Here is a 19,847-nt window from a genome sequence, read left to right as displayed (position 1 = left end):
CCTCTAGGAGAGCAAGAGAGGAGCTATAAGGAATGTGTGGCCCAAATGCAGCCACTCCCCACCTAATCTCCAGGTTGCCAGACTGATAGCACAGGGCTTGGTAACTTAGTGCATAATGTCCAGAGCAGAACTCTGGTCCTGTCTCTCTCAAGCTGCAAAGGGAGTTAGCTGTGTTGCTACCCGGGAGGCTGAGGGCTGGTGGTCAGGCTGGAAATGGGGATTCTCTCCCAGACCTAAGCTGGGTACAGGGGACAGGTTACTCACTCAGATCCAGCTCCTACTTGCCCTCAGCTGGACACTGACAACCGGCACAGTGGTGTCAGGCTTTCCTGTGCTCAATCCTGGATGCTCACTGTTTCACTGCAATGTGATCAACAGTGCTGCTCAGCCAGCAGCTTGAGGCAGATTAATGCTCCCAGCCCAAGCGCCTTAAATTTGAATCAGGATACAAAGATGACTCAATGTCACCTCATCCCTCACCCAAGTCTCAGGTCTCACTAACTCCAGGTGAAACTGAGCTTTTCCTTTATCCTTCTGAGTGATGACAGGGCGCTAGACTAGGACACAGTCTGTCATAGCCAGATGGTGCATTAGCAAAGCACCCTACATGAGGGCTCCTCACGCATCTGTTCTGTCTCTCCCCTCAGCCCCCTAGGAGACTTTCCCTGCCAAACATTTAACCAAGAACTAACATGAAGATTCCACTATGTTTGTAACTTCCCTGCAGGCTCCAGTGGGAGATAGCCCAGTTCAGACAACAGCCCCTGCTGTGCAGCTGGTAAAAGAGCAGAGAGAAACAGCAAGAATACCTCAGCAGCTGAAGAGGTGGCTACACTGAGTTTGGGTAAGAAAAGCTCCTGTTGGGATGGCCGCCTGCAAAGGGATAGCTACAGTGCACCTAGAGAGTTTTCCTGACAGCCATCACTAATACAGTCAATACCAATACATCCTGTGGGCGAGTGACGCCCTGGCAAGACTTCAAACACTCAGGCTCACTTGGCACAGACATTAATGAGCCTGGGACACTTTAAAAATCTGGATTTGTCACAGCAACCCGGGCTTAAAGTCCGCTCTGTCCTTCCTGTTTTAGAAGGAACGGGCTGCCAGCCCCACCCCAGAGCTGGCTGCATTTCATATTTAGCACCTTCCCACCACAGAACACTAATCCTGAAATAATAAGGCTTTTCCAGAGAGGAGCCAGCACATGGTCTGCTGCCCCCTGGAACATCAACTGACCTCTCCAATCCTCTTACAGCCAACAAGCCAGGCTGGAAGACCAGGAGCCCTGCTGAAGTGACCTCTGCAGAGGTGCCAAGACTACTAGGTAACACAGGGCAGCTACAGAAGGCACAAGAGCAAAGGACAATGCATAGGAAGTCCATCAGAGGAATGCAGACAGGAGATGGCCCCACTGCTTGGAACAGCTCACCCTCAGGAAGGAGTTCTGGCTGCAAAACTGCAGAGCTGTCCCTGTACCCAGCCCGGTCTTCACCCTCTAATTGAATCAGAGTTACACAGCAGTAACTCTGAAACAGGACTGAGGCATCAGGGCTTATAGCTCAGATCCTGCTGCAGCCCTCACACCAAGAGGAACCCTTGGCAGGTGCATTTTTGGGCACCAGTCAAGCATTCAAGATTGGAATGAGTTTCACAGCTGGAGATGGGTCGAGCAGAGCAGATACCAATACAGGGATCCAGTCCCCTCAAGTATCTTCTTGCTGGGACAAAGAGACTCCCTTCCATCCTCTGCAGCAGCAGTGCCCAAAAGAACCACCAAGGGTACATTTACTACCCAATACAAGACAGAAGCTGAGCCTCCATTTCCAGGGAATTAGTAAAGATCTGGGGGTTAATGTTCATATTTAGGCTAATGTCACATGCACCACATGCCCCATCTCCTGGGATGGGGAAGCAGCGCCTCAATCCCAGGGCACCGGAAAATGCCAAGATGGGTCCCAATAGTCTGGACACAGACCGGGAGAAAGGCCAGGAAGTTTAATTGACTTCATATTTATTTTCACAAAGACTGTACAAAATTCATATAAAACTCTGGTGCGGGGATGGGCTATGACATTGATCCAAAAAATAATTCCCATGCGACCCCACCAGCTTCATAACTTACAAGGAAATGGATGAGCTACAGACAGCCAGGAGCCCTGGGGAGGGCAGGGAGAGAGAACAGGAGACAAAGCAACACATGAACAGAGGTATTCACAGCATGGACGTAGGAGGCCCCTTCCCTAGGAGTAATGGCAGCAGCAGGGGCTTGGGTCCATGGAGCTCAAAGGCAGATATAGATTCGGGTATTTACACTATCTCACATATTAACAGCTTTACATGGTAACAAAAAGATTTAGGGGATTTTGTTTGGGGGGGTTTTTTGTATAAAAAAAGCACCAAGTGTCCGAATAGAAATAACACAGGCCTCCACGGGGGCTAGAATCTGAGGACAGACTGGGCACCAGCAGCGTCACCGGCTGATGTCTCGGCTAGAGTCCCACACTTTTGTGCTTGGCTCTGTTTTCAGCATGTCGAAGAATGGGTGTTTCAGTGCCTCGGCCAGAGTGATGCGCTTTGACGGTTCATACTCCAGCATGCTCTCGATGAGGTCGAAGAGATGGTGGTGGTCCTCAGCCTCAGAGGTCAGGTATCTCTGGGGAGATGAGGGGGAGAAGTCAGGGGGAAAGACAAAGCGTGGCCCGCCACTCTCGCTGCAGCACAGCTGGGAGCTCCCAGTACACTTCCGGGGCAAAGAGCCCAGTTAGGGCTCGGGACCTAGAAGGCTCCAAAGTTGTGGAGCATTCTAATGAACATATGTTGTCCAGTTCTCATTTCTCCTTCACAGGCACCTCCCCCAGGGTTTCTTAGTCCCCAACCCCCTTCCCAGTCTTCTGGCTAAGCTCCCCTCACTGCCTTTTCCATTTCCAGTCTCAATCTCTAACTCAGTTCCAGGTTCCATCAAGAAGCCATGTGGACAGAGCCTTTCAGTGGCTCCCAGCAGGCCATGTTCACAGCTCTGCTGGCTACACAGAGTCCAAATTCTCAGGAGCTGCGGCAGGCATTAAGAGTTCCCATGGAAAGGGAGGGGTGCCCCAGCTGGGAGCACCTGCCTTACCCGCAGTGGTTTGCAGTTCTCACGGACATAGCGGCCAGCAGAGGTGTTCTCGTCCCAGTCCAGGCGACCATGGTAGAAATATTTCTGCTTCCTGCCAGAGTAAGAGGTGACACAGGAAGTTACAGCAGAAGGGACTGAGCAATGGTGGAGCTGGTGTGGAGACCCCCTGCCTCCATAGAGACTCAGCCACCCAGATTCTACGGGGCGGGGGTCACAGGCATGCTCGGCCGCTCTACTCCGGAACAGCACTGTAAACAGAATCGATTCAGTAAGCAACCCCTGAGCCCGAGCCCTGCATCATCAGGAACCACCACAGGGAAACGAGGCAAGGAGAGCAAATGGCAGGTCCTGCAGCATCCCGCCAGTCTCTCTCACCTGGTCTTTCGGATCATCCGGGAAGGAATCGGACCCAGGATCCTCTCCATCATGGCCAGATGCTCCCGGTTGTCATGAGTCTGGAAGAGAGACAGATTGGCCCAGCTCAAAAAGGGATGGCAGGAAGCAGACTCGAACTCCTGCACAGCTCTGGGGATTGTCCAGCTCACTGATGTTAGGATGTCTCAGCCTCTTGCTGCAGCCACAGAATGAGTGTGGTTCCTGGCTCCCAGCCAGTGCCCAGCGCATCGCTGACTACAGCGCCAGAGGACACCAATGATAGGGAGAACCCACTCCCAGGCTTGGATGTCCCAAAACAATAGTGGGAGACTGCCAGGATTTGCCTCCATCAGCTTGAAGCTGGCTGTGGAGCAAGGACGTGAGTCTCACCTGGAACAGGGTGAAGCCCACATAGTACTCGAAGACAATGCAGCCGATGCTCCACACATCACAGGGCTGGGTCCAGCCGAGTTCTAAGAAGCAGAGGGGTTATTACCAGAGGGAAAGAGCAGTCACTGCACAAGATCTGCAAACATCCTGTTCTATAAGCTGCTGCCAAAGGAAATTTTTGCCTTGACTGACACTCGGCATGCTCACAGCCTGTACTGAAGCCAGTGCTCTGAGCTGTGCATCTGCTGGCACTTCCAGAAAAATGGCATGGCAGGGGGGCAAACAGCCCCCAGCTCAGCAGGCATAGCCCATGGTGCCTACTCAGAGTGATCCCTGGGAACTCAGGGGCCAGCATCCTGCAGCCCAGCGTGCAGAGCCAGCAGTACCTACCCAGTATGACCTCTGGGGCTCGGTAGTGCCTGGTGGAGACAATGGTGCTGTGATGCTCATGATCAAACGTTGCACTGCCAAAATCAACCACCCTGATGGCCGTGTTCTTCACGCTCCGCTCATCTCGCTTCTTGGAGAGAGAGACAGAGAAAGCACCAGTTACACAGGAGTTTCACCAAGCGGCCTCAGCCCCTTGCACAGCAGGGCACCACAGAAATGGATCGCTCTGGAGGAGCGTTGTTAGGCCTGGCACTTGTCCTTCCACTCCTGCGCACCCACAAGCGCCAAGGCTGCTCTCACCAGCTCCTGGAGCACCCTGGGGCCACTGCTGTCTGTTTACAGAAGATGCAGGCAACTCATGTGATAACTGGGCCCTGAACAGACACAGGAACCCTATCAGTCCCATCACATCCACCTCCCAGGGGCAGGAGAACAACACTGCAGAATCGTTCATAGATTCTAAGGTCAGAAGGGACCATTATGATCATCTAGTCTAACCTCCTGCACAACGCAGGCCACAGAATCTCACCTACCCACTCCTGCGAAAAACCTCTCACCTATGTCTGAGCTATTGAAGTCCTCAAATCATGGTTTAAAGACTTCAAGGAGCAGAGAATCCTCCAGCAAGTGACCCGTGCCCCATGCTACAGAGGAAGGCAAGAAACCTCCAGGGCCTCTTCCAATCTGCCCTGGAGGAAAATTCCTTCCCGACCCCAAATATGGCAATCAGCTAAACCCTGAGCATATGGGCAAGATTCACCAGCCAGATACTACAGAAAATTCTTTCCTGGGTAACTCAGATACCACCCCATCTAACATCCCATCAGGCCTATTTACCATGAATATTTAAAGATCAATTAATTACCAAAATCATGTTATCCCTACAGCACAATTCACTAGTCCTCCTCCCAATCCAGCTGCAAGTGCTCCCACCAGGAAAACGGGTCCCCCCTACCCCTTCCTATCCGACTGTAGGGCCAGGGGAGGCCAGAACACCTCACAGGAGGCCCTTAAGGCGAGGGCAGCCCCTTTACCTTTTCCAGGTTATAGGTGAGTTCATAATCCGAGTTCACAAAGAGGATGTTCTCGGGCTTGAGGTCCGTGTGAGTGAGTTTATTGTCATGCAAAACTGGGGAGGAAAACATTGATTAGAGTCAGAGTCCATTAAACCCAGCTGACACCGACACCAGTTTGCAGTGGTCAGTGAATGTGGTTTACGTTGTCAGACACTGCTCCAGCTCAGGATGTGGGGGACTGGAGCTGATGGGCTCCACACAGAGCTGTGGGACACAGGAGGAGAGGGTACCCAGATCTGTGGCACCCCTCTGTCCCCATCCCACATGATTACTACTCTTGCAGAGATGGGTAAAGGAGGGTGGGTTCACCACAATACACCATTTTCCTTCTCCTGGTGGGCAGGAAGGGCTTGGCCTTGGAATCTGCAGAAGGGAGCCCCTTTCAGTGATGGAGTGCCCTGGGCCTATCAGATGCAAAGCTGGCACTGGTGGGGCCCAAAGATCCTCCCGCCCCATCCTGTCAGGGAGGGGAACGGCTGCCACTCACATTTCACAGCCTGGCACACCTGGTAGGCCATATGCCGCACTTGGTGGATGGGATAGGGCAAATAGTTGTTGTCCTTCAGAAAGTCAAAGGTGCTGAGCCCCAGCAGCTCAAAGGAGATGCACATGTGGCCATGGTAATCGAACCAGTCAAACATCTGCACACACAGGCTGAGAGGAGACACTTCTGTTAGAGACAGTCCTAGTCCTCCCCGGCCGTTCCCCACCCCCCGACAGGGCTGGGCGTCTCCACAGAGCAGCCAAGACTGACCCCAACCCTACCATACTTTGAACAATGGACTCAGGACCCCAGTGTGGCAGGCAGGGATGGCATTGCCTCCCCACACCCTGCCATGGGCTGCCAGGCGGCTCCCTAGCAGCTGGAAGGCATAGGGGCTAGGATGACACTGCCTCCCTGGCTCCACCACAGCAGGACACTCACTTCTTATTCTCTGGATCCTTCTCATTGATTTTCTCCAACACGTTGATCTCCAGCCGAGCAGCCTCTTTATACTTCTCCACGTTTTTTATGATTTTTAGGGCGACGCGTGCACCCCCCCTGGGGAGAGGCAGGAAGAAAGCAAGGTCACTGCAGAGCTGAGCCCACGCCCGATGGAAGGGGTGTCATGGACTAGCCAGGTCCAGCAGAGACTTTGGTTGGCTGGACAGTGCAGGCTGAGATGGTGGGTTTATAAGACCCACCATTATATCCCATACCATATGGGATCAGCATTGGGTCCCTACTCATCCACACTGGATTTGAACTGGAATCCAGGAGGGAGAGGGCTCATCTCCCCGCAAAAGCTCCAGCCTTTACGCACAAGTTCAACTGGTTACCCGCCCACCGCGCGAGCCCAGTCAGCACACTTACCTCCGGTGATCCACACACTGCACCACTCTGCCAAACGTGCCTTCCCCTAAGGTGCTAATAATCTCATCTGAGAGGGAGAGAGAGAGAGAAGGCGACATGAGGGAGTGAGCAGGACCTGGGTGCAGCGCATACACAAGGCAGAGGAGAATGCATTGCAACACCTAGCCTGCACACAGCTTGAGACACCAGTGCAGCAGAATGCTGACACCGGCTGCACAAGGCAACTTCCCTAGTTCCCTGGTATTTTGGTAACAATGCAAAATAGAAAATTAATATCTTTAACGAAAGGGGAGGAGGGAGGGAAGGGGATTTCTCTTTAAAAACAATGAAAATAAAACAGAACAGAAAGATAAGACAGATCTGCGACTGCGATGGGAGCTTAACTAGAGAGCTAAATTATGTTACGATTCGGCTGTACATCTTTCCTGTAGCCAGTCGCCGACGCGATAGATCAGATGCCCCTCGTCGTCGTCCTCCACACTCTTGGCCCTTCTGCTGCTCTGTCGACTCCGCTGCTGGCCCAGGCAGACAGGGAATTCATCATTCACCAGCCAATCAGATTTTCAAACCAGCGCAGCAGCCAGCGTCACGCATTGGTTGGTTTGGAAATTCACATGGTTGTTTGAGGAGGGGTTGCAGGAGGAGATTCCCAGCCAATTCATACGGCACAGAGGAATATATAACGATAGGGATATTGCAAGGGAACATGTCAAGATACAACACACTAGCTCAGAAAAGAAAAAAACAGTTTGCTTTTCTTTGTAGCAAAAAAAGAAAAAAAAAAAGAAAAAAAGAAAAAACCTACAAACAGCCCCACCCGAACCAGTGCAAGAGCGAAGACCAGAACAGGGGCTAGCGGAGGGAAAGGGGTAGTGTGAGGGGGCCAGCTGCTCTCACTCTTCTGGGGCTTTGGAGGGGAGCAATGCTGATATTCAGGTCCTGGATCAATGCCAAGAGAGCACACGGTTGCCACCCAAGTGTTCGGTGACCACAGGGAGGGGCTCACATCAGCCCCACATCAGCCACCAAGGAAAGGCAGTGGCAGACAGCGTGCTGGGAAATCCATCACAAGCAAAGGGCCAAGCTGCCCCTGCACAGACATCCCCACCCTTTTCCAACAGCCCCCCAGAACAGTATTCCCCACCCCAACACAGAAGGAAGAATTAAGAGGTTTACGAAGCACAACGCTGCATCCAGAACCACACAGACCTTGTGAGTAACAGCCCCAGAGGCAGATCACAGACCTCTTCATCTGCCCTCCCCTCACAGAACTGGTCCTGGAGGGGCTAACCCACAGAGAAAAGGAGCACAAAGTGGAATGGGCACAGCCTGGGATGAGGTCAGATGAGAAACTTGCACCAGAGGAGAGAGAGTTCCTGCTTTCAGTTCTTCTTCAGCTAAGTAACCCCACACTTGGGAGCAAAGAGCCAGCAGCCTGGGGGCCCCATCTCCAGCCCAGGACTCCCATCCTAGTCCTGGAACAGCCCTGAACATGCCACCAAGTGGAGACAGAGTATCTTGGGCCTAAAGAAAATGGAAGGCAAGCAGCAGCGTAGGCAAGAGGAAGAAGGCTGGGGACCCTACGCTGGAAAGAGCCTGCTGCCTCCATCTGAACTGATTGGTCTGCATGCCAAACTGTTTTGCCAGAGCTCCTTGCACAACATCTTAAATAGCCAGGGCCCACCCAACAGAAGCCAAGGGACGGCTCTTTGCAGACACAAGAGCTGAGCCCCCACAGGGACCAGGCCTCCTGCCACAGCACCACTCCAGTGGGGATGCCAGGCACTGGGGGCTGCAGGGGCCAGTCCTTCAGTCACAGCGATACTGAGCTATGTGAGGCAGAGACCATTTTATCACTTCCATGCTGCCCAGCACAGAGACCCCGCTACTTAGTTGTGGCCCCTAAGCAGAACTATGATACAAACACCACACACAACAACGACAGTCACAGCGTCACCACCAGGGAAACAAGAGGTGGGGGCTGCACAGACCCACATGGGGTGCACTGGGCCCCGTGGGGCACACAGCTCCTCTCCTGGCTTCTCCTACTAGAGGGTGAGTAACCCAGGAGGTGCTTGAAAGCTGCCTGGGCCCATCAGGCTCAGGGCAGCCGCTGCACTGGCGCATCAGGACGGCGGACGGGAGCAGCTGCCTGCACTAGGTTTTTCTATGCATTTCACAAGCTGAGTCTGAGACTGCGTAAAAAAGTAAGTGAGTGTCCTACTTACCAAGCGCACAACCTGGGAGAGAAAGGTTACATGGAAAGATCTGGAGTGGCAGGGTACTCACCGATGAGGAGCGGCTAAAGGACCGGCTGCGGCGCCGTCTCCGCCTGTGCTTATTACGCCGGCTGCTTTTGCAGCTCCGGTAGCTGCCGTCATGGTCCCGGGAGCGCCGGTACTCATAAGAGTGGCGATACTCAGCTTCGTAGTAGGCTTCCCCGCGTTCACGGCTGTAGTCATTCCGTCTGTAGCTTTCACAGTAGCGCCTGTCATAGGCTCTCCTGTCTGAAGAGTGGTCGTCGTAGCTGGGGTGGGGAAGCAGAGTAATTGGAACATGATTGGGGCCCAGCTGGAAAGCAGCAGCAGCAGCAAGCCCCAGCTCTGTCTGAGCAGATGAAGGGTTTGGGGCTTTCCTGAGTTCAGCTTTAGTGACTGCTCGCATGCTCCCCCAGGAAGGACTAAAGCAGCTCTCCCCACAGCCCCATTGGCAATAATCCTCCAGACACCATCCTATCCTTCCTGCCTTCAGTGCACTTCCCCCCTGAGCGACTGGCAGGGGACAGCTGGTCAGTCTTTCCTCCAAACTGGGGCACCAGGGCAGTCTTGCCAACTTGCCAGGCCACCTGGCTGGCAGAAACTGAGCTGACTGCAGCTGCCTTCAGTGCAGTTACAGGGATGCAGCCAGGTCCCAGCCTGGCCCTAGCACTCACCTCCTTGAGCGAACGTGGTAACTGTCTTCCCGCCGGTGCCGCCGGTCACGCTCACTGCTGCTTGACCGGGACCGCGTCCGCCGCCTCTTGTGCTTGCGACTTCTGTAGCGCTCGTGATAGCTGCCTCGGCTGCTGCGCTCCGACGAGCGGTACCTTCTGGAGTGAGGCATCTAGATGAGAGGGCAGAACCAGCAGGTGACCCCCAGGGTGCCTGGCAGCAGAGGAAGCCCAAGCGGAACCGACCCCAGATGAGCATCACACGGAGCAGCAAGAATGAGAAATTGTCCAAAAAAAGCAATGGGTCAGAAACCAACCTCCCCACATGCCCTTTTAGAAGAGGTGACAGACCCCCCCCCCCCCCCCCCCAGGCAGGCCCATCTCAGTCAGCAGTACAGGAGCTACCATTTCACCAGGCTAGCTGCTGCCACAGGACACCTCCCAGAGACCCATCCAGCCCAAAGACAGCAACACCAGCTGCTGCGAACACAAGCCCAAGCCCTGCCTGACTGGGGCTGTGTCTGGACTGTGCTAAGGGCTGTTGGACCACACGCTGAACTGGGATGAAGACTCCAGCTCCAGACTTTAGGGCAGAGAGCTCTCTGCCCTAAAGAGCTCCTGGGTAAGTACGACACAGTGTGTGATCAGAATGCATTACAAGGCCGGCAGAGCCCCAGGAGAGAGAGAGAGGCAGGAAAGAAGCTGGCTGGTCTCTGAAAACAGCTCAATTCACCCTGCAACCCATTTTGTACTGAAATCTTGTTTTTCTGACCAGCTCTGAGGGGTGGATTGTGCCGTGTGTGCACGTGGGGACACCACTTCACATGGTTATGGGAGACTGCAGAGCAGCACTGGGCAGAGGGGACAAGGACAAGGGCAGCAATAGAGAGAGCTCTGAAGAGAAGCCAGTGCAGACTCAGTTGGGTGACACACTGATGGAGCAGCGACAGGGGAAGGCAAAACTGTCAACAGTGTTCTGAGCATGCTACATGGGAGAGGCAGACTGCGGGGTGTTACTGCAGCGGGTCAAGGGCAGAGATGAACTAGGCCCAGTGCAAGATGTGGGGGAGCGAGGATGGAGAGGATTCACTCTATATGGGACATGAACATCCACCTAGATCTGTTTTCACTTTGGTCCGTTTGTTTCCTCATTTACATTTCCCTTCCATCTCACCACCCCCCAGGAACAGATGCTGACAGCAGGGCTCAATTAAATGCCATGCAGGGAAGAGGATATTGCTTTTGTCCAGCAGAATTCAGAGAAACACACAATGTACAGGCCTCTCCCTCTCAGATTCCAACAGTTTCCATTCTGGGCCTACACCCATTTATCCAGCACATGGCATCGGCAGCCCCAGGAAGTTAAGCCCAGCCTCTGGTCTCAGCTCTACATCAATGGAGAGTTCATCAAAAATACCCCCAGCCTCTCCTACTATCTCCAGTCAGAGCCTCTCTGAGTGAAGGCAACTCAGGGTGAGCTTCATAGTGCAGCTGGAGGGAGCTCTCTCAAATTCTGCCTGCACAGGGATGGGTTGCAAAAGTTACAGGAACTCACTGAGCCCCTCAGTGTTCTCTGGAAGGGACAAAGCCCCAGGGACATGTCATTGAGGGGTCCAGGTGCTGCAGGCTGGAACAGCTGAAGAATACAAGCAAGTCTGGGAATCACAGGTTTTTCTTAGTTCTGGGCAGAGGGTGTGAAGTTCTGGGCACCCAGGGCAAGATCACAGTCATGTCCTCAGAGGAGCAGGGCCAGAACTAGCCAGTTCCATACCAACACGGCCAAACACTTTGCTCCCATCAAGTGAGCTTATTCTATCAGCTGAACTCAATAGTAGAAGGAAACTTTCCAAACAAGGAAAGGTGAGGATGCCTGGGCTGCTCACTCATGTCTCTGAACTGGATGGGGGGGAAGACGACTACCCAAGTGTATCAAAGGACCTCTGTGCTGGAGCAGACCCCTAGGCTGGTACACATAGACCCTCTGGTGGCAGGATCCATGCTGCTCTCTCCTTAGCAGAGTGCCTTTTCCCAGCAGAAGGGTCTGTACTACTCCCCATCCCCAAGTGAAGAGGTTCAATTCCAGTGGCAGCATCTGTACATTCCACCCCCAATCAGTCCTTCATTTCCTAATGAGCACACTGACAGCCAGCATACTCTGGAGCCCTGCCCCTTCCAAGACCCAGAAAAGCAAAGCCACCTGGGAGAGGAAGGAGGCAGGCAAATCAGAGCTCCGGGTGCTGCTGGCATCTGGCCCAAATGCCTAGTGGAAGCAGGCAAGCTCTAAGGGGAACTTCTCGGGATATTGGTGTGCAATACAGCAGCAAGCAGGTCTTGTGAACAGTCCCCATAGGACTTGAACTGCAAGGCAATCACATGCCCCTTTGGGCATGCAGACACATTCCCAGGGTAGGCCAATTAAAATGCTAACAGTGTGCACTTCCCTGATGCCTTCTTTGCTCACTGGCTCTCAAAGTACCTCACAAATATTTGCTAATACAATCTCACATGTCCCCCACCCCTCAAATGCAGGCAATAATCATCTCCATTTCACAGATAGGGAAACTGGAGCATGGGAGAGGAGGGGGGAAGGGATGAAATGTCTTAATTGGGCAGCAGCCAGCAGAAGCTGTAAAAGGGGTGCCACTCTCAGGAACCAATACCAATTCTGAGCTAGCACGTCATATTCCCACTCACTGTCCAGTTATAAAAACCACCAGAGACTGAAATGGAAACAGCAACCAGCTGCTGCTGATCGTGGTCCCTCCAGGGATCAAGGCCACCACTGTGAGCATTTATACTGGACTTTCCAGACACCACTGAATTAATCCAGATACCCCGGAAGACAGGAAAATGTCATGATTCCCATCTACAGACAGAGAAACTGAGGTACAAGGGAAGGAGATTGCCTAGGGCACAAAACAAGTGAGAGCTAGAACTAGAGCCCCCCAATCCTGGCTCCCAGACATCTGCTCTGATCCCACCCCCGAGCCCTGCTCCCCGGCATCAGTGAGCTCTGCTCAGTGCTCCACCTGGTCCTGGAAGCCCTTCACTGGATCAGGCTGCAGAGCGACCCAGATCATATGAACTCTGAGCAGCCAGCAGGGGAGGGGGGGCTGCTCCTAGAGACAGACCATAGGAAGCACCAGCACTGGGATCCCAATATTTTCAGCACTGGCACTGGAGAAGGAGAAATGTGGCCCCAGCATCTGCTCCCCACCAGCGATCACCCACACAGGCACCTGCTCCTGTCTGGGGACAGCAAGACGACAGCAGCAATGCCTGCTAGAGGCGACTACCCAAGTCTCCCTGCAGAGCTGCCAGACCCCCCCGCCCATCTTCCCACACCCCCTCAACTGTCAGATCCCCCCTCATCTGTCAGACCCCCCCAGGCTGCTAGACTCCTCCTCCTTCCCGCACCCCCTCAACTGTCAGACCCCCCCCCGGGCTGCTAGACCCCCCCCCCTCCTTCCCGCACCCCTTCAACTGTCAGACCCCCCCCGGGCTGCTAGACCCCCCCTCATCTGTCAGACCCCCCAGGGCTGCTAGACACCCCCCAAACTACCAGCCACCCTCCTTCCCGCACCCCTCAAACTGCCAGCCCCCCCTCAGCTCTCAGACCCCCGCCGGCCTGACACCTCCCCAAACTGGCAGAGCCCCCAACCATCAGACCCCAGCCCCCCCGATATCCCGCCCGGCCCCTCCCCCACAGCGAGCCCAGGCCCGGCCCGCACCCTCCTCGCCGCCAGCCCGGTGCGCTTGTCCCACAGGAAGTCCGTGTTGGCGGCCGTGGGCCCCCGGGGATCCGGGCCCCGCTCCGGCTCCTCGGGCTCCGCTCCCCGCCTCCGCCTCCGCCTCCGCTCCCTCCAGCTCGGGGCCCTTCCGATCAGGCCGCGCGCGCTCCCGAGTCCGCGGGGGGGGGGGGGGCGCGCACGGCGACAGACACGGAGCCCCGCCCCTACGTGGTACGGCCTCAGTGACGAACCCCGCCCGCAGTACGTCACACAGGTGGCCCCGCCCATGGCACACGTGATCGGGTTGATCTGCGTTCCCGGGGGGGGCTGCGCTGGGCCTATGGCTCGCCCTGCTGCCGCCCCCCCGCTCTAGAGCCCCCCACTTCTATAACCCCTCCCTCACTTTCCTGCAGCCCCCACCCCTATAACCCCTTCCCCACTTCCCTGTGTCCCCTACAGCCCCCCACCCCTATAACCCCTCCCCCACTTCCCTGTGTCTCCTACAGCCCTCCCCCACACTTCTAGTGTGTCCCCTGCAGCCCCCCACCCTTATAACCCCTCCCCCACTTCCCTGTAGCCCCCCACCCTTATAACCCCTCCCCCACTTCCCTGTGTCCCTGTAGCCCCCCACCCCTATAACCCCTCCCCCACTTCCCTGTGTCCCCTACAGCCCTCCCCCACTTTCATGTGTTCCCTGCAGCCCTCACCCACACTTCCGTGTGTCCCCTACAGCCCCCACCCCTATAACTCTTCCCCCACTTCTCTGCAGCCCCCCACCCCTATAACCCCTCCCCCAGTTCCCTGTGTCCCCTACAGCCCTCCCCCACACTTCTGTGTGTCCCCTGCAGTCCCCCACCCCTATAACCCCTCCCCCACTTCCCTGTCCCCTACAGCCCTCCCCCACACTTCTGTGTGTCCCCTGCGGCCCCCCACTCCTATAACCCCTCCCCCACTTACCTGTGTCCCCCTACAGCCCTCACCCACACTTCCGTGTGTCCCCTACAGCCCCCTACCCCATAACCCCTCCCCCACTTCCCTGTGTCCCTGTAGCTCCCCACCCCTATAACCCCTCCCCTACTTCCCTGTGTCTCCTACAGCCCTCCCCCACACTTCTAGTGTGTCCCCTGCAGCCCCCCACCCCTATAACCCCTCCCCCACTTCCCTGCAGCCCCCCACCTCTATAGCCCCACACCCCGTGTCCCCTACAGCCCTCACCCACACTTCTGTGTGTCCCCTACAGCCCCCCACCCCTATAACCCTTCCCCCACTTCCCTGTGTCCCTGCAGCCCCCCACCCCTATATCCCCTCCCCCAGTTCCCTGCAGCCCCCACTTCTATAACCCCTCTCCCACTTCCCTGTCCCTGCAGCCCCCTACCCCTATAACCCCTCCCCACTTCCCTGTGTCCCTGCAGCCCCCACCTCTATGGCCCCACCCCCACTTCCCTGGGTCCTTACAGCCCCCCATAACCCCCACCCTCAATTCCCTGTTCCTTCAGCCCCCGACCCCACCCCCATGTGTCCCTCCACCCCTTCTTCCCTGTGTCCCTACAGCCCCCTAGCTACAGCCCCCCCCATCCCCTACAGTCTCCCCTCCCTACAGACAGTCCCAGTTCCAACTCCACCTCCCTCTGTCTTCCTCCCTACAGACCTCTCCCACCTCCGTACATATTGCCTCCCCAGGTACAGTCCCTCCACCTACCATCACTACAGCCCCTCTACTCTCACATCTACCATCCTCATGGTCCCCCAGAGCCAGCTCCCCACCCCTACTTCCCCCAAACCCCCCACCCCACTAGAGCCCCTACACCCCACACAGCTTCTATTCTCTCTCCTGTTCCAAGTTCTCCACATGTACACTACTCTTCCAGCCCCCCGACTCCAGCCTCTCTTCCACTTATATCCCCTACACTGACCCCCCCCAAAATACCTGCAGTTCACAATCCAGAGCTGGGGCCCAGAAGAAGCCCGACAAGGAGCCAGTAAGAAATCTGTACAACAGAATCGATATTGAGACGTGGCTTACACTAGTATCCAGACAGAAAAAAACTAATCCAAATGATGAGAAATGAGCATAGACTTCCCATCGAAAAGCAAGGAGAGCCAGGTATTGCCATTGAGTCCTCCCAGACTGAGCTTCTCCCTCAGGAACCCGCCCTCTTTGAGGGAAGAAGCAAACCAGATTGTAAATAAAGACAAAGGGGAAGGAAGAGCATTCAGGGCTGTCACCTTTCCACAGTGGCTGCTTCTGCCTGTGGAGGGGGCACCGGGCACCATTCTGAGCCAGCCAGGTTAATAGCTGAGATTCCTTAGAAACAGTGGAAGCTACAGGGACTTTGAGTCAGAGGAAACAAGGCCCAGCTCACCCGCTATAGTCAGCATTCAGCCACAGCTTGGAATTCTCACATTACTGTTTTCTAAAAAAGGAACCAACCCGGTTTAATGGGGTATTCTGTTTATTCCTCAGCCAATAACACAGTTTCCAGGGGGCTCACTGAAGACTCAGAGAGGGATTTGCTCCCTTCCCTTATCACAGGGACCAAAATAAGTTCAGACATTCTCTGCTATGGGCACTGTGCAATCTACCAGACAATTCCTAGCTCACTTTCCAGGAGCTGCAAATGTGGGGAGACGTTTCCGATGCTTGGATAATTCACTGATGTTCTCCATCCATGAGCACTATGGTGGGAGAGGAAGGAGGTTAGAGACACAGAGCTTAGTCTGCCTAACAAAGTGCTAAGCTAACACTGCGAGAACAACCCATTTGTACCACAAAGGCTCACAAGCCAATGTGAACGCCTCCAGTACCCATCCAGACTCAGCCTACGTCATTGATCCTGCCCTACCAGCAAGGGGACTCTGGAATTATTTGGTAGGGTTCTTTGGAGATAAAAATGCCACCTAGCAAGTTACTCAGGGCTTGGCTACACTTGCGAGTTACAGCCCATTAAAGGAGCCCCGGGCGCCCTAGCTCACTCCCCATCCACACTGGCAAGGCACGTAGAGTGCTCTGGCTCTGCAGCTAGAGTGCTCCTGGTACTCCACCTCGGCGAGTGGAATAGCGTTTGGTGCACCCCCGCTGGAGCGCCGCAGCACCAGTGTGGACAGACTGCAGCGCTTTCCCTACTGCGCTCTCGGGATGCGGGTTTAACTGAAAGCGCTCTACATCTGCAAGCGTAGCTATGCCCTTAGTTGAACAAATGGGCAAACTCTAGGGCACAGAAAGGGAGTGATTTACCCAGGGTCACACAGCAAGTAGTGGCAGAGCCATGAGAGGGTCGGGGAGGGCAGCAGGACAGATAATTCCATCCCTGCACTGGTCGTGCCCCTGTCCAGTGCACCTGTGCAGAATCTGCTCTTGTGAGGCTCATGTTAGGAAGTTAAAGTACATGGGAAACTTAGCGGGCCCACAGCTGATCTGAGGAGGTGGGGTTTGCACAGGCTACCCTGGGGAAAGGGAAGGGAAAGGGAAGGGAAGGGAAGGAAGCAGCAGGAAGCTCCTCACCAGGCTCTTGTTGACGCTGAGGAGGGTGGCCTGGTAATGGGTCAGCGCCTGCAGGTTCTGGGCCAGTCTTCCCAGCTCCTGGGACAGCTCGGCCACGGCCTCTTCAAAGCCTGCAAGAGACAGGTCAGAATTGCTTCGGAGCAAGAAGGGAACCCCCCACCACCTCCCTCAGCCCCCTTCACTGCGTGGGAGCCATCACCAGCCCTATCAGTGTGTGGGGCACACATCACACCCCACCTCACCCCACCCTGTGCAGGGAGCACCCCCCCACACCTCCCTCAGCCCCCTTCACTGCGTGGGAGCCATCACCAGCCCTATCAGTGTGTGGGGCACACATCACACCCCACCCCGGCCCTCTCCGTGCCGGGGGGCACATCACACCCCATGCCCGGCACTAGCACCAGTGCAAACGCCATGATCTGAGCTCGGCTCCTCACAAGCGCCTTGCAGGGCGGGGGGGGGGGCACCAGAGACTCCCCCCCCCTCACCTCTCAGCCCCGCCTGGGGGCCCCCGGACTCCATCCCCCGCCCCGCGCTCTGCAGCTGGACAAGCAAAGGAGACCCGGCAACCCCGCCCCCTCCCTATGCCCCCCTCGGGCCAACGCGTCCTGCCCTGGGACCGGCCCCCCCCCGGGCCAACCGCCGTCCTGCCCTGGGACCGCCCCCCCCCCACGGGCCAACCGCGTCCTGCCCTGGGATCGCCCCCCCCCCCGGGCCAACCGCCGTCCTGCCCTGGGACCGCCCCCCCCCCACGGGCCAACCGCCGTCCTGCCCTGGGACCGCCCCCCCCCACGGGCCAACCGCCGTCCTGCCCTGGGACCGCCCCCCCCCACGGGCCAACCGCGTCCTGCCCTGGGATCGCCCCCCCCCACGGGCCAACCGCGTCCTGCCCTGGGATCGCCCCCCCCCCCGGGCCAACCGCGTCCTGCCCTGGGATCGCCCCCCCCCCGGGCCAACCGCGTCCTGCCCTGGGACCGCCCCCCCCCACGGGCCAACCGCGTCCTGCCCTCGGACCGCCCCCCCCCCGGGCCAACCGCGTCCTGCCCTGGGACCGCCCCCCCCCACGGGCCAACCGCGTCCTGCCCTCGGACCGCCCCCCCCCCCCGGGCCAACCGCGTCCTGCCCTGGGATCGCCCCCCCCCCCGGGCCAACCGCGTCCTGCCCTGGGACCGCCCCCCCACACACACACACACAGGGGCCAACCGTGACCCTGCCCTGGGAACCTTCTCCCCCCCCCCCCGCCCCTGCCAACTGTGTCAACTCCCCCCCACACACACACAGAGGCCAACCATGACCCAACCCCCATCACATACCCCCTGCAAGGCCAACCATGACCCCCCAAAAAACATACACCAACCTGACCCTGCCCCATGGCACCTTGACTGGGCCCAGCCCCCGCCCCACCACTCCCGGGCGCTGGTTCCTAGTATGGGCTGGTGTTGTGCAGGGGGGCAAATCTTTCTGGCCTCCAAGCCAGCAGCAGGCCGGGGGGGATCGTGGGGGGGATTGAAGGATCCCATGCCACCTCTGACCCCTGTGGCTCCAGACACCCCATAGGAGAGGAGGGCAGAGCTGGGCCTGGACCCGCCTTGTCCTGCCACTCAGGGCCCCTTGCTCCCTCCATGTCCAGAGTTCATTGCCTACAAGGGCAATAACGGGGGGGGGTGGGGGGGGGGATAACGCCGAGGCCCAGATGGGCACCAGCGCCATCCTGTTTTTTATGGCTGGTGGGGCAGTGAGCACCGGGGGCTGGGGTGTGCGGGCTCTGCTCCCCAGGAGCCCCGGCCTGGCCTCTCCTGTGTTACAAGTGCGGCTTGTGCTGTACCTGTAAGCCAGGCTCCAGGGGGTCAGAAGAGGAGTCCCCCCCTTCCCGGACCAGTCAGCCGTGGAGCTCAGATGTGTTACTGGTGCGGCTGTGCACATCTGTGTGGGGCCAGGGACGGGCTGGCCAGGATCAGGAGATTTAGGGGAACAGAGACCTAGAATTTTTTTCTGTTGTAAAGTGGGATGGCAGCCTGCAAAAGGCGAAGAAATAGGGTCTGAAATGATGGGGTCTAAATTAGCAGTTACCACTCAAGAGAGAGAGATCTTGGAGTCATTGTGGGTAGTTCTCCGAAAACATCCACTTAGTGTGCAGAGGCTGTCCAAAAGCAAACAGAATGTTCAGAACGATTCGGAAAGGGATAGATAATAAGACACCAAATATCATAATGGCACTATATAAATCCTTGGTACCCAACACCTTGAACATGGCCTGCGGGGCTAGTTGCCCCCTCTCACAAAAGATATATTGGAATTGGAAAAGGTGCAGAGAAGGGCAACAAAAATGACCAGGGGGATGGAACAGCTTCCGTATGAGCAGAGATTAAATCTGGGACTGGTTCATCTTGGAAAAGAGCTGACTAAGGGGGATATGACAGAGGGTGGGGAAAGTGAAGAGGGAAGTGTTATTTACCCCTTCACCTAACACAAGAACCAGGGGTCACCCAATGAAATTAACAGGCAGCAGGTTTGAAACAAACCTAAGGAAGTACTTCACACAACGCACCTCAGTGGAACTCATTGCCAGGGGATGTTCTTCAGGCCAAAAGTACAACCGGGACAAGTTCGTGGGGACAGATCCATTAGTGTTTCTTACCCAAGATGAGCGGGGACCCAACCCCATGCTCTGGATGTCCCTAGCCTCTGACTTCAGAAGCTGGGACTGGAGAGGAGGGATGCCCTCTCTGTTCATTCCCTCCGAAGCCTCTGGCACTGGCCGCTATAGGCAGGCAGGACACTGGGCTAGATGGACCATTGGTCTGACCTAGTGTGGCCAGTCTTATGGTCTGCTGTCCTAGGCCCAAGGGATGCCTTGGCCTGGGGGTGCAGGGAGGGACTGGGTTGGGGGGCAGGGCTCAGCCAAGCTTTCCCCTCCCCAGAATTGCAGTAGGTGCTTTCACTGGGGTGTTTCAAGGACAAGGGATGGAAAGGGGTTTGTTTTTC

General features: G+C 56.4%; 1 protein-coding gene and 1 long non-coding RNA gene across 5 annotated transcripts; both read right to left on the bottom strand.

Annotated features, from left to right (window-relative positions):
* Nucleotides 1-2,037: 2,037 nt before the first annotated feature.
* On the bottom strand, nt 2,038-13,509 carry CLK2 (CDC like kinase 2). Of its 4 annotated transcripts, none has more exons than XM_074938772.1 (13): nt 13,361-13,472; nt 9,633-9,843; nt 8,990-9,227; nt 7,119-7,215; nt 6,701-6,767; nt 6,272-6,388; nt 5,834-6,000; nt 5,305-5,399; nt 4,271-4,400; nt 3,881-3,963; nt 3,491-3,570; nt 3,116-3,206; nt 2,038-2,653 (listed from the first exon to the last, which is right to left on the bottom strand). In XM_074938772.1, the coding sequence occupies exons 2-13, from the start codon at nt 9,800-9,802 to the stop codon at nt 2,471-2,473; spliced, it is 1,518 nt and encodes a 505-aa protein (XP_074794873.1). In that variant the 5' UTR covers nt 9,803-9,843; nt 13,361-13,472; the 3' UTR covers nt 2,038-2,470. The 4 variants fall into 4 exon arrangements, with proteins under 4 accessions (XP_074794873.1, XP_074794872.1, XP_074794874.1 ...); XM_074938771.1 differs by having other exon boundaries at nt 2,039-2,653; nt 9,633-9,802; nt 13,361-13,509; XM_074938773.1 differs by having other exon boundaries at nt 2,039-2,653; nt 7,119-7,212; nt 9,633-9,802; nt 13,361-13,509.
* Nucleotides 13,510-16,008: 2,499 nt separating this feature from the next.
* Nucleotides 16,009-17,446, bottom strand: LOC141977340 (uncharacterized). Its single transcript, XR_012636204.1, has 3 exons — nt 17,351-17,446; nt 16,863-16,972; nt 16,009-16,036 (listed from the first exon to the last, which is right to left on the bottom strand). It is a non-coding gene; the product is annotated as an uncharacterized LOC141977340 (long non-coding RNA).
* Nucleotides 17,447-19,847: the final 2,401 nt, after the last annotated feature.

The sequence above is a fragment of the Natator depressus genome, chromosome 24, assembly GCF_965152275.1.
Source record: "Natator depressus isolate rNatDep1 chromosome 24, rNatDep2.hap1, whole genome shotgun sequence".
In the NCBI taxonomy this organism is placed as follows: Eukaryota; Metazoa; Chordata; order Testudines; family Cheloniidae; genus Natator; species Natator depressus.
This window is presented reverse-complemented; position numbering and strand designations above follow the sequence as displayed.

Coding starts and splice junctions, on each gene's coding strand:
- CLK2 (XM_074938771.1), bottom strand. CDS start 9,802: ATGCCTCACTCCAGAAGGTACCGCTCGTCGGAGCGCAGCAGCCGAGGC. Junction 7,216..8,989: donor CCTTTAGCCGCTCCTCATCG/GTGAGTACCCTG, acceptor TGCCTGGGCCAG/CAGCGGAGTCGACAGAGCAG. Junction 6,001..6,271: donor AAGGATCCAGAGAATAAGAA/GTGAGTGTCCTG, acceptor GTCTCCTCTCAG/CCTGTGTGTGCAGATGTTTG.